The sequence below is a fragment of the Octopus bimaculoides genome, chromosome 19 (assembly GCF_001194135.2).
Source record: "Octopus bimaculoides isolate UCB-OBI-ISO-001 chromosome 19, ASM119413v2, whole genome shotgun sequence".
NCBI lineage: Eukaryota > Metazoa > Mollusca > Cephalopoda > Octopoda > Octopodidae > Octopus > Octopus bimaculoides.
The window spans coordinates 29,615,779-29,629,313 of NC_068999.1; the positions used below are offsets into that span (position 1 = coordinate 29,615,779).

Consider the following 13,535-nt stretch of genomic DNA (forward strand, 5'->3'; position numbering starts at 1 on the left):
AGAGAGAGAGAGAGAGAGAGAGAGAGAGAGAGAGAGAGAGAGAAAGAGAGAGAGAGAGAGAGAAGAAAAAAGGACAAGAAAAATGATTTAAAATAATAGCAAAATGCATTCAATTATTGAATAAAATAACAGAAAAATCAATTCACTTTTCAACAATACTAGAACTGACAGAACTGTATATAACCAAACTACACAGATAAGGCATATATGTATATACATACACCTAAAGCTCTATGAGAGAATTTGGTAGACAGAAACTGAAAGAAACCCATCATGTAAATATATATTGCTTGCTAACTGAGATCTACAAATATTGAAGTTATACTAACTGCTTTCTTTCCCTCTCTTAAATATTACATACTTAAGAGAAAGAACATCCATTTGATGTTTCACCAATGCAATCCATTATCAACATTTAACATCTGTTGTTCATGTTGGCACAGGTTGGACAGTTTGACCAGGGCTGGCAAGCTGAGGGGCTGCACCAGACTCCAGTCTGATTTTGCATGGTTTCTACAGCTAGATGCCCTTCTTAATGCTAACCACTCTGAGAGTGTAATGAGTGCTTTTACATGCTACTGGCACAAGTGCTAGTTGCGTGATACTAGTATCTGCCATGACTAGAATTTCACTTGATTTGATGGGACTTCTACTGAAGCATGGCATATTGTCAATTGTCTCGGTCATTTGTCATTGCCTCCATGAGGCTCAACGCTTGAAAGGTGCTTTTTACATGCCACTGGCACAGGTGCTAGTTACGTGACACTGGCATCGGCCACATTGCCTTTGTGAGGCCCAAAGTTTGAAAGGTGCTTATACGTGCCACCAACACAGGTGCCAGTTACACAACACCTGCCTTGGCCACATTGCCTACGTGAGGCCTAATGCTTAAAAGGTACTTTTTACATGCCACCTGCATGGGTACCAGTTATGTGACACTGGTATCAGCCACAACTATGATTTCATTTGGCTTGACAGGTCTTCTCAAGCATGGCATATTGCCAAAGGTCTCAATCACTAATCAGTGCCTCCATGAGGCCCAACGTTTGAAGATCATGCTTCACTACCTTGTCCCGTGTCTTCCTGAGGCCAGGAGTACAGTTTTTTTCCTTTGGAATGTATTAACATCCACACAATATGTACTTATATAAGTGTTTGCAATCCATTTTCTCACTCATAATTCATTTGAGGCCAAGAATATAGTTTTTCTTTCAGAATATATGCATGTATTCAAGCATTATATTGTCTGAAGTAGAAAAGCCTTCAAGCATTATCTTCTCACTCCATAGTAAGTTATTTGAGCCACTCAGAGATTTACAGACACCCATCTCTATTTTTCCATCCCCTTTCTACTACTAGAAGTACATGATATCACCCAATGCAGCCTATTATTATTTTTTTATTTTATTTACCTGGCCTTCAATTTTTAAGGATCTGAGTGAATGGGGGTTCAGCTGAACAGTAGTAATATATCTGTGTAGCTGATAATGTGCAAGAGCAGTTTGCTCACAGGCAAACTTTCCTGTAAACTTCTTTTTCAGCTGCTGAAATCTATGCTGCAGTTCCCTACTCACTTTTACCATCTAGTCCACATCCTTAGGGCAGCCACAGTCAATGTATATACATTGATAGGTAGGTCTGGTGAGATTGTTGAAATCTAGAACATAGACATGTAGAAGTGTGCCTTGTTCAAGAGGCAAGATGGAGGCAGCTCTAAGTCAGACACCTCACAGACAAAGAACAGAGGAATAAAATCTTCTGGGAAGGCAACAGTGATAGTGTGGGAGTGCAGGCATGGCTGGATTTATGGGAGTGCCAAGGGTGCAATTGCCTCAGGCCTCCTTTGACAATGGGCTCCCTTCCTACGAAGGATATGGTGTACTCAATACAAGAAGGCCCATCCACTTTCCAGTAATCTTGTATAAAGAGGCTGTCTTTCAAATTACAAACATCTTGACATCTTGAAAAAACATAATGGAATCACTTTAATGATAAATAACTATAAATTTTTCCACTTTAGCGACAACAATTGAAAAAAAAATAATAATTTGCTACCAGTCCCAAAAGTAGCTAAACTTTTTCTACTCCCATACAACTTCCTTTTGGGGACTGGTGTCGCTATGACAGAGAAAAGGAAAAATCGACCACTCTTGAAAATGAATGAATGTATGGGTGTGTTAGCATGTATGAATGTATATAGAGATAAAGAATTAGATTGAAAGAAAGAAGTTTAATTCCTTGTTTTAACGCATGAGTGAGTAATGACCTTTGAACGACCAGTGGCAAATAAAGGCACACATGCACACACACTCACATACACACAAAAATTGCTACATGTAAACTTCATTATTTCAGTGAGGCATTGAAAACTGGTCTTATTTTAGGAAAGGGCAAGTAAGGAATGTTCGAAAATTTAAACTTTGAATTTTGTTTTAATTATCAAATTATGTCTCCCAACAGCTCAAAGCATTTTTCAGCTTTAGAATTATTGCATTCATGTTCACATGATTTTCATTAAATTGAATCTTTATCTTTTTTTTGGTTCAGTATTTTTTATTTCTTTATTGCCCACAAGGGGCTAAACATAGAGAGGACAAACAAGGACAGACAAAGGGATTAAGTCGATTACATCGACCCCAGTGCGTAACTGGTACTTAATTTATCAACTCTGAAAGGATGAACGGCAAAGTCGACCTCGGCGGAATTTGAACTCAGAACGTAACGGCAGACGAAATACCGCTAAGCATTTCATCCAATTACCAATTTCTTAATTTCTCACTACCTGTTTGAAACCATTACATTGCAAATATTGCATCACCATTTTGTACTGTTGTATCATCTTTGGGAGTAAACATTGGTCACCATAGATGTTGTTGCAGTAGAGAGAGTTTGAAACATAGTCAGATATGTAAATGAAAATGTTAATAAAATATCTACATATTTTTTGGTGTTTAACAAGCAATATTCTTTTCTGTTGCACTACACATCAATTTTTCCCATATTAATATCCAATTTGATAATTTTCAATGTTCAAAAAAAAAAAAAAAAAAAAAAAAAAAAGGCAAAGTTGGAGCAAAATGAGTAATGACTAATTTTAATAATTTCTTCTCCTTAACGAACATGGTGCATCAATGTATCAGGAAGAGAACCAGGTAAATTTTTTCTGAATTCACATTCTACACACAGATATTCATATGACTATGAAAGAAACCAAAATAAATTTTTGTGTGTGATTTAAGAGTTATTTAGTTGTTATTTTTAGCACATCTCACAACCATCTGCTACCCTCTTTGTTTGTCACTCTGATGTATTGATGTTTTTCAGTATCTTTCTTCCCATAAACACATTCAATGATCTATTGCTGAGATTTAAGCAAAAAATTTGGACTGTCTGTATTTTAAACTGATTTTTTTTAAAAATCAAAAAATTAAAATTTTTTTAATGAGTAAAGTAGCTAGTTCTAAAATCTCTAAATGAGATATAAGTAGATACAATACTAGATGGTAACATTTTTTTACCACTATAACATGGCTGTACTATACAAAACTGTGTTACTACATTTTAACCCCAGGAAAATATCTTTTCCATCTGGTTAACAACGCACAACCTGTGTCTGATATGCTGTGAGTAAGGGAGCAAATCATTCCCTTCCAGCTTGGCAAGTGCAGTAGACCATGGTCTTTGGATACCTGCCAGCTAGAGATGGCAGTTAATAGTCCCTACTCACAATATATAAACAGAGAAGTGGCAGACAACCACTGATCTCACAATGAGAGAAGTAGCTAGTTCTAAAATCTCTAAACAAGATATAAGTAGTAACAATACTAGATGGTAACATTTTTAAATTTTGAAAAACCAAAAAATATTTTTTCAGTCATATGAATTCCCTTTTGTAGCACGTAAATTCGCAAAAAGTTTCTGAATATTTCAAAAAATTAAAAAATGGTTATGAGGTGCTTAAACCAGAATTCTGCTGAGAGCCATTCCCACAGATTGTGAAGAGACTATAGAAAATATTTTATGTTGAGTTTCGTTAATTTCATATGCCATTTTTCCATGATTCTCTTTCATTTGATCTAGATATTTGAAATCTTTGTTGAATTTCTGATCTTTGTGGTGTCTAGCAATCGATATTGATGTGTATGAGTTTTTTTTTCAAATGCAATTCTGGAGAATTGAAGGGGCATTTACTTAATTGTGTCTCACTCATTTTGCCCCAACTAAATTTGCCTTTTATATGCTCAAAGAGAACAGAGATGATTTTCTGAAATAGTACTCTAAATATGTTACAGTGTTTTTAATGCATTTAGAGATCATTTGTTTGGCTGATGTAGTTTTTGTTTGATAGCGAACATGTGAAAAAAAATTTTTTTCTCAAGGTGAAAAATGCAGTAAATATTACTCATTGTGCCCCACTACTCCTTACAGGAAACTGGAAAAGCATACATTTGGAATAGCTGTCATATACATTGGAATTTTCCATTTATGTCAGGATTTTCCCTTGCAAAACAATGAAGAGAAGCTCTTTTAAAACAAATTTTTTAAATCCACCTCTTTTGAATGTTTGTCCCCCGCCTCTCTCTCACACATACACACACACACACACACACACACACTCATTGTGCCTTTAGAACACTAACAATCACTAAAATGATATACTTTTCTTTTTTGTACTTTTCTGTCATTTTATCCTATTCTACATTCTGAAACATTTGTAACTTGCATCAGAGAAAAATATCTTACCCTGCTCTTCTCTCCTTCACACATCCACAAAAGTGGATGTGTGAGAAAAAGTTTCAATTTTAAAAAGTGTATCTATAAAGTGACATTCTCTGCTAACATGTAATACATGAATTTTGAATTATAATTGGCTAGTTTTCCAAGATTTTAATTCTTGTGTATAAGGGGGGGGGGCACTGAATTTGAAGACCCCTGGGCTCCCCATAGTTTAAATCTGGTCCCAAATGCAGGCATATTTTTAGCAAAGAAATGGATGGATAAAGTGACCAAGGTGGACAGAGTATGTGACAGAATACTTGAGCTTAGGACTAGTCTCGGAAAATGCAACAAAAACTTTTATCTCTGCTTATGTCTTAATAGGGACTGCTGGACAAGCAAAAGGATTATTTTTATGCTGCATCATATATATATATATATATATATATATATATATATATATATATATATATATATACACATATATACACACACACACATGCATACATATATATGCAAATATACACACGCATGTGCGCACACACATTAAACTACCCCCAAATCAAGATTCACCACTGCTCACACTTCCAGCCATTTTCACCATTGACTGACTGTATTTACCTTTATCCCTGTCTCTAACTACATGACACAATCTTTCACTCTCCCACAAACCTGTTCACCCAGCCATCTTTGACTCTCTGTATCTATTTTCTCTTGATCTTACTTCTTGGACCTTATACTCTAATACCTCATCTCCACCATGCTTTCTCCCATTCCTGCTGGGGTAGCCATGTATCTTGTATCTCCTCTACAGCAAAACACCTGTTCTTATCTTTTTATCACACTTTACCTCTCTACACCTGACATAAAACCACCTCCCTCAATAATGTACTTACATTCAGCTAGGGAGATCTTTTCTTGCAAGTTACTTAGAGACTAATACCAGTGCTACAAAAAATGTATTAAGAACACTCCATAAAGTGGCTGGTATTAGGAACAGTATCCAACTTTCAAAAAGACGCCAAAACAGACACTGGAGATTGACACAGTTCTCTGGCTTGCCATCTCTTGTCAAGCTATCCAGCCCATGCCATTATGGAATGTAGACATTAACTGAGGATGATAATTATATGTTTGTGTGTGTTTACATTTACATTCTATGAAAGTCATAAATTACAAATGGTGTTGCTGTTGTTACTTCTGTCAACAAATTGCTCACTTCATGCTTTCAATGACATGAAATAAAAGATCACTTACTTGAAAAACAAGAAAGGTTTATTGACAGGAAGGGTAGCTAGCTATAAACCAATACTTCAATAATATATTTGTTTAACCCTTGATAGCATTAAGAAAATGTAAAATTAATAAATGAACATAAAACACATACATACAGAGGTAAACATATACATATACAGGGACAAACATATATACAAGCAAGCATAAACACACTATATATGAACAGGTTAACATATGTGCACACAGTCAAACATACATTCATACACATATATGCAAGTATATACACATATACACACAGATAAAAGAATGCCAATATGATAGCAAGTCTAAAAGTAACGTCTCTAAACACTGACTGTACATCAATAGACAAATACACCAATACTCACACCTACTGCTACCTATATTAAAATTTAACAAGTAATTATTGTGACTATCCATGTTTCTTGCCTGTTCACTGGTATAACAATAATGTCATTGTGATGTTAGCTGCAAAAAGTTTCTGAAACATCAGCTGATACCAATTCTTCCACTCAGTATAAGAAATACCCCCTTTTGTATATAGCCAATTAGTTCCTCACCAAAAGTTATGTTATAAAAATATTAAATAGTAAACAAAGATGCAATTTTACAATAGCAGATGAACTAACCGGCCTGGTTCTTCTTCATTTCTTGAACAAGTGTCTTCTCCAGGGCTATTTCTCCCTCAAGCTTTGCTGTCCTGCCAGATGCGATAAGTTTCCCCAAATCCTCATTTTCTTGCAGCAACATACGACACTTAGCCATCAGTCTTTTCCCAGTCTGACTGAAATTGATAAAAAAATTTTTTTTAAATGAATCAGTATAGACACAAGTAGATATTTAGTGAATCAATCATTCTATTTTGTTATCATAAGTTTACAGTGTTTGTATCAGTGAAGGCATCACAACAACAATTACCATTAATAGAATAAAGACTGAAATATTAAATAAAAAGTATATTCTGGAATTATGTTTAAGTACATAAACTAAATTTGATACATTCTATAAGTTGGTTTTAAGAGAATCAGTAGAAAAGACCAACTGACACAAGATGCTTGCTGCAACTAGAAACTAATAAAAACTGATGTTGAATCATATGTCCTCTAATTTTTTGATACACAACCATTACTCAAATTCAATTAAAAAGAATTTGATTTCATCTTGGAAAATTTGTGTGCATACATTTTTTTCTTTCCCACTTGTAAAACAGGCGTGCGTATGCACAAGCACCAAGCTTAGAAGGAACACTGCATAGGATATGGTTCAATTTGAAATATCATTTATTTTGAAGCAAAAACAGGGAAAAAATAATGAAATCTGAGTTGTCAAGTGAAGGTTGAATCTATTTTCATACTGTTTTTATACTCAGTGAATAACACTTGCCACTAGAAGCATACAGACATACAAAAAAGCATAGCCATCACTTGCAAAGTATGACTTGACAGCAACATACCAATGCTTTTGCTAATCTCTTTAGGTGCCTATGTAGTTGCATGCAGATTGTTATCATTTCAGTCTTGCTAACCTTGAAGCAGTAGATTGTCCAGAATGTAACAGCTGATGAGTGACAGAGCTGCACAGGTAATCAGCAAGTACTTATTTTTAGCTAAGTAGACTGAAGCAACATAAAAATCAAACTCAGGACCATAAGATCATTTGGTCAACACACACAGCCTAACCTTCAAATATACACATGAATTCTAGAGCGTCTTAAATAGTCATACACACACACATGCATTTCTCTCTGTCACATTCTAACCTTTTATCATCTGATACAAGATCACCTCCTCCAATGCCCCTTCCTCTATAGCAAGACACCTGTTTCTGCCTCTGTCACCTTTCATCATCTGACACAAGATCCCTTATCCAATGCCCCCACCCCTCTCAGAATTCCTTGTCTTACAATTTGGTGACCATGCCAGTGCTGGTGCCACATTAAAAGCATCCAGTCCACACTGTAAAATGGTTGGCATTCAGAAGGGCATCCAGCTGTGAAAATCATGCCAAAATTGACCCCGTCTGTGCTAGTGCCATGTAAAAAAGCACTCAGTCCACTCTTGAAGCAGTTGGTGTTAGGAAGGGCATCCAGCCATAAAAACCCTGCCAAAACAGACACAGTAAGCTTGGGTAGTTTTCTATCTGGCCAGCTCCTGTCCTACATGGAAGAAGGATGTTAAACGATGATGATATATATGTATATGGATATTTAAATCACTCTACAATTCATATGTGGATATGTATCATCATCATTATTTAACATCCACTTTTTCATGCTTGCATATGTGAGATGGGATTTGTTGAAACAGGTTTTCCATGTCCATATGCCCTTCCTATCACCAATCCTTACTTGTTTCCAAGTAAGGTAATATTTCCCCACAGTCAGGCATGTATTCACAGAATATTGGGAATTAGGAAGAGCATCCAGCTATTGAAAATCTGCCCCAGTAAACTCTATCCAACCTATGCCTATGCACGGGTAGAAAATTGCATGTTAAAGTGATGATTATGATGATGATGATGATGATGATGAATGACATTCATTTACAACAAATACACAATGATGTCATGACAAAGAGACACAAAGATACAAACACACACAAATATATATACAGCATACTTCTTTCAGTTTCTGCCTACCAAATCCACTCACAAGGCTTTGGTCAACCTGGGACTATAGTAGAAGACACTGCCCAAGGTGCCACTCAGTGAGATGAACCTAAAACCAAGTTGTTGAGAAGCAAACTTCTTAACCACGCATCAATGATTGTGCCTATACACATATACAGGGTGTTTGAGCTAAATTGGGCAGTTTACATAAAATAAAAAGAAAACATAATATCCCATACAAACACAAAGTATTTTAAAATATAAAAAAAAGTATCAACTCAATTATGGCTGGGAGAAAGCAGTTTATTCAAAGTAGCTGCCCTCAGCTTCCACCATGATCTTGAGACAGCTCCAGAACTTGGTGCATGTGCTTCTGTGTTCCTGGGAACATCTTTTAAACACCTCCTTGATCTTGACCACAAGCTTGGCCTTGGTGTTTCAGGCAGAAATTGATGTTTTTTAGCTGTGCCCTGCACATAGTAATCCATGGGGGAATTAGGAGGCCAGAAATTGAGGCTGGTGAAGTCATAAAAATTCTCTGGTAACCATTTTCTACTCTGTCTTGAAGTATGGCAGGGAGCTATATCCTGCTGCCACACATATGGTCTTCTAGCAGCAACCCTCTCCAGCCAGAGTTTGACCAGTCTCCAGCAGCTTCACATAGCCATCTGAATTGGGCCTAAGGCCCTATTCAAAGATCTGAGGTGGCATGGCATCACCTTCATTGGAGACACTGCCAAAGACTATCACAGCTTGGAGTAACTTGGTTTTCATATGTGGAACATCACATGGATTGTAGGCAAGTCACCTGCTGTTCTGAGTGTTGTGCAATTTGTCCTGCAGATGTTCTTTTCATCTGAGAAGAACCAAATTATACCTGGCTTAACAGAATACCTTAGCTTGTTCAGGAGCTTCTTTGCTTTTGTCAAGTGGTTCTCCAGGACCTTGACTGTCAGAATTTGTCCCTTGTGTCTCTTGTACAAGTGGTAGCAAAAGTCTTCATTCAAAGCCAGTTGATTCATGGAAGCTACTCCAACACCCATTCCTCTCACCAAAGCCCAAATTTCCTTCACTGGATTTTCCATCACCTTGTCCTGCAGTTGTTGGATAAATTCTGGCATCCAGGTGCAATCAAAACACCCATTGTGTCCCTTCCTGCTGATCATGGCTTTGCAGTCCTCATTACAGCTGTCCATGTCATATCTTACAGCCTTTACAATGTTCACAGAGCATTGAGCAGCAGTCATGATGTCGGCACTTTGATAATCAGTGTGAATCATCATGATACAGGTAACGCTTTTCCAATATTCAGATGGTTTCCAGTCCTCCATATCAGCTAACTTTTTCTCAACTACAATTTTAATCTTTATGCTGTCCAATACTGTTGACTGATCACCAATACATCAAGCTGTTCTTGAAAAAGAGAAACATAAAGTATTACCAAATTGAGCCCAAATACCCTGTGTATAAAACAGGTGTCTTCTACAATAGTCCTGGGCTGACCAAAGTCGTAAGTGGATTTGGCAGACAGAATCAATGAATGAATCAATCAATCAATCTATCTATCTATCCAGATAATATTACCATCCAGTGAAGCAAACATGGTATTACCCATCAGAGAAATTTACAGCATGAGTGACAACTCCTAGTAGTCATAGACATTAACTACGAATTGATATCGTTAACCATATCCTGCAACATAACTGAGAGTTAGCTATCACGGTATCCGTCCAGATAATATATCCCTTTAAACTCACACACACACAAGGGTATATGCAAACACACACACACACGTGTGTGTGTGTGTGTGTGTGTGTGTGCATGTTTATGTGTATTTGTATGTACACTTGTCTATACACCATGTGATAGTTGTAATGAGCATGATCAACAGACAGGCAAGATTATTCATTTCTAGTCTTCTATGAAAAGCATATCTAGCTATGAGAAAATATTACCTTGCTTCAAAACAAGTGAGGATTGACAAAAAGAAGGGCATCTAGCCCTAGAAAATCTGCCTCAACAAATTCTGTTTAACCTGTATAAGTAAGAAATATGAATGTCAAATGATAGTGATGATGATGATATAAATTTCTGTTGATACCTATAAATATATGTAGATATATTTATACATATATGCACACACACACATCCTCATCATCATCTAGTCTCCTTTTTGCCATATATAAATATAATTGAGCAGGAAACCATGCTGCTTTTGTGGAAAACATTTGTCTTTGGTCACCAAAGCTGCTGCTCACAACTAAGGTCACCTAACTGTATTAAACTAAGAGCAGATCTAGAAACAATCCAACAATGCTTCACAAAGAAGACTGTCTTGATGTAATAGCAAAGCTATTGGAAGTGATTGGAAAGCATTAAAATTCTACTTACTGGAAAGATATGCAATTATCTATACATGGAAGACCCATGAAAGGTGCATGCCAAACTTTGGTATTGAGAGCGATACTAATTGCTGAACTGGATGTCACTTCATAGTCCTTAAGGTCCCACCCTCCTATGGAAAATCAGGATCATATACTGCAACAGTCTAGGGTTCGAAAACCCACAGCTTTACAATATTTTGCGAAAGAAACTGAGAAATGGAGATGTATTCAAAAAACACCTGGATAACCTATTATCTGTGACACCAGAGAAACCAACATCACAATAAGAAATGCAATTGAGAGCAGTGGCATCACACTCCCTTGTTCATCAAAAGTTAGGTATTGTTGAAGCAGTATGACTTGTATATGCTGTGTGGCCAAAATCCTCAAACTAAAAAATGTATACATATACTAACACACACATACATACACATATAAGCACACAACACAAATCACCTCAGTATGTTGACCATGTATTTTAGCCAGAAGGTATTATTCTAGGATTACAATTAGTAACAAATTATTTCCTCTATCTCAGTTCAACAGAAAACAATGAAAAATTAAACTAACATTGAAAGTACTTCAAAGTACTTGACAGAAAATTTATATCTAAATACTATCTAATGTTCTAAATGACAACAATTAATTGGTGTCCATAATGAGAAATATTTTTGTAGTAATGATGATGATTGCAATAATAATTTTACTGAAGTCCTGAAATTTAGTAAAAGATAGTCATCTCATCCTAAACTATACCATGATCCATATTTTATGTCCTAGCTATGTTCCATCAGCCTAATGATTGTCAACAAGCAAGGCTTATCTCATGTCTATGATATCCTATGCCTCTACAATATAATGGTTATTTACAATTGGATTGACTGCTTACAAGTAATAAAAAAAAGTACCCTTATGTGCTAATAAATAGTACAATACACATAGTGATATTATAGTATATCTACTGATATATACTATAGTGATATTACAATATATCTACAAATATTACACAATATGGAAAGTGATATTACAGTATGACTGCTGACAATACAACTGTTAATACAGTTTGCTATCTCATTTACAGAGTAATTATCAACATTGAGTTTCGCTTAATTCTAAATTACCCTGAGAAATTTAGACATATTCAATGACATTAATTAATATTCTGAATAACAGTCACAAAATCCCATTTGGAAGCAGCAAGTTGTCTGTATGTGTGTGTAAAAGAAAGAGGGGGAGAGAGAGAGAGAGAGCCTTTATGCATGGATACTGAACATAATGTTTGGTTTAAGGGAGTTACTTCTGCCTCACTCACATTTTCAATATTTGCAGTGAGATGGAGAGAAAAAAAGATATTTGCACTGATGTGATACTGATTTACAACACAGTCTCTCACACATTTTCACTTTGTTTGTCATGAACTATTGAGTACCATCTTCTTTGTTGACAAACTAGATTATTTGAGTGTATTCACACGCGCGCGCGCGCACACACACACACACACACACACACACACACACACACACACACACACACACACACACACACACACACACACACACACACACAGAGTGAGCAAAGCTTCATGTCAGGAACTTTAAATTATAGTATCCAAGTGAGTAGATATTAATTGAAGTGTGGTATACAGTTCTATATTTAAGAGAAGAGGTATTATGTACATTATTTACATTTGACGGATATTTGTCCTCATCTTGTTTATTGTGAGCACAATGTTTCGGCTGATATACCCTCCAGCCCTCTTCAAGTGTCTTGGGGAAATTTCGAACCTGGGTTCTCTTTCCTAAGGTATTTTTCGATGTTATTATTATTATTATTGTTGTTCAGGTCACTGCTTGGAATCTAACTTGGAATCTTGGGGTTAGTAGCCTGCACTCTTAACCACTACGTCATATGCCCATGGGCAATTATGGAGTAAATTTTAGGGCTTATAAATTTAATATTCTCCTATCCTTCCTTAATACCGGTTCCCATATGCTGTTCATATCTGCACTCAGTCTGCTTAGGAGGTTGTTGTGTTCTAGCATATGTGCTGCTTCATTTAGTTTTCGTATTTTCCAGTGGTGTTCTCTGTCTATTGTTTTAACTTCATCCCACAGGGGGATGTGGTCTCCATTTTTCCATACATGATCAGCTTTACCCAATTTATCAATATCTCCTCATGTCACACCTTTGCAATGTTCATCTACCATTATTTTGAGGGGGTGGCATGTTTCGCCTTTGTATAACCTACCACAGCTGCATGGAATGGAGTACACACAGTTTTTGGTCATATTCTCTTCTATTGGTGGTTTTACTCGAAGGAGATATTTGCAAAGTGTTGTATTATTCTTGAATACTGTCCTGATGTCATATGGACTGCATATCTTTTGTATCTTTTTGGGGAGAGGCCTTTCACATAGAGTAGACAGACTGTGGACAGTTTATTGGCCTCATCCTCTCTCTTCTTCATAATTGGAGTGGATAGTATACTTTTGGGATAGTTGTTGCTTAAGAGATCGTTATTGAGCTTGATCATTTCTTTATGGTGTGTATCACGATCGCTACTTATATTCTTTG

The 13,535-nt window shown here is 36.2% G+C and overlaps 1 protein-coding gene across 1 annotated transcript in view; it reads right to left on the reverse strand.

Moving 5' to 3' along the window:
• Window positions 1-13,535, reverse strand: part of LOC106869968 (pre-mRNA-splicing regulator WTAP) — a 245,984-nt gene that overhangs the window by 9,830 nt on the left and 222,619 nt on the right. The window contains exon 7 of the mRNA XM_052974843.1: window positions 6,600-6,754. Coding sequence (XP_052830803.1) covers window positions 6,600-6,754 — 155 coding nt within the window. The remainder of the gene's footprint in view (window positions 1-6,599; window positions 6,755-13,535) is intronic.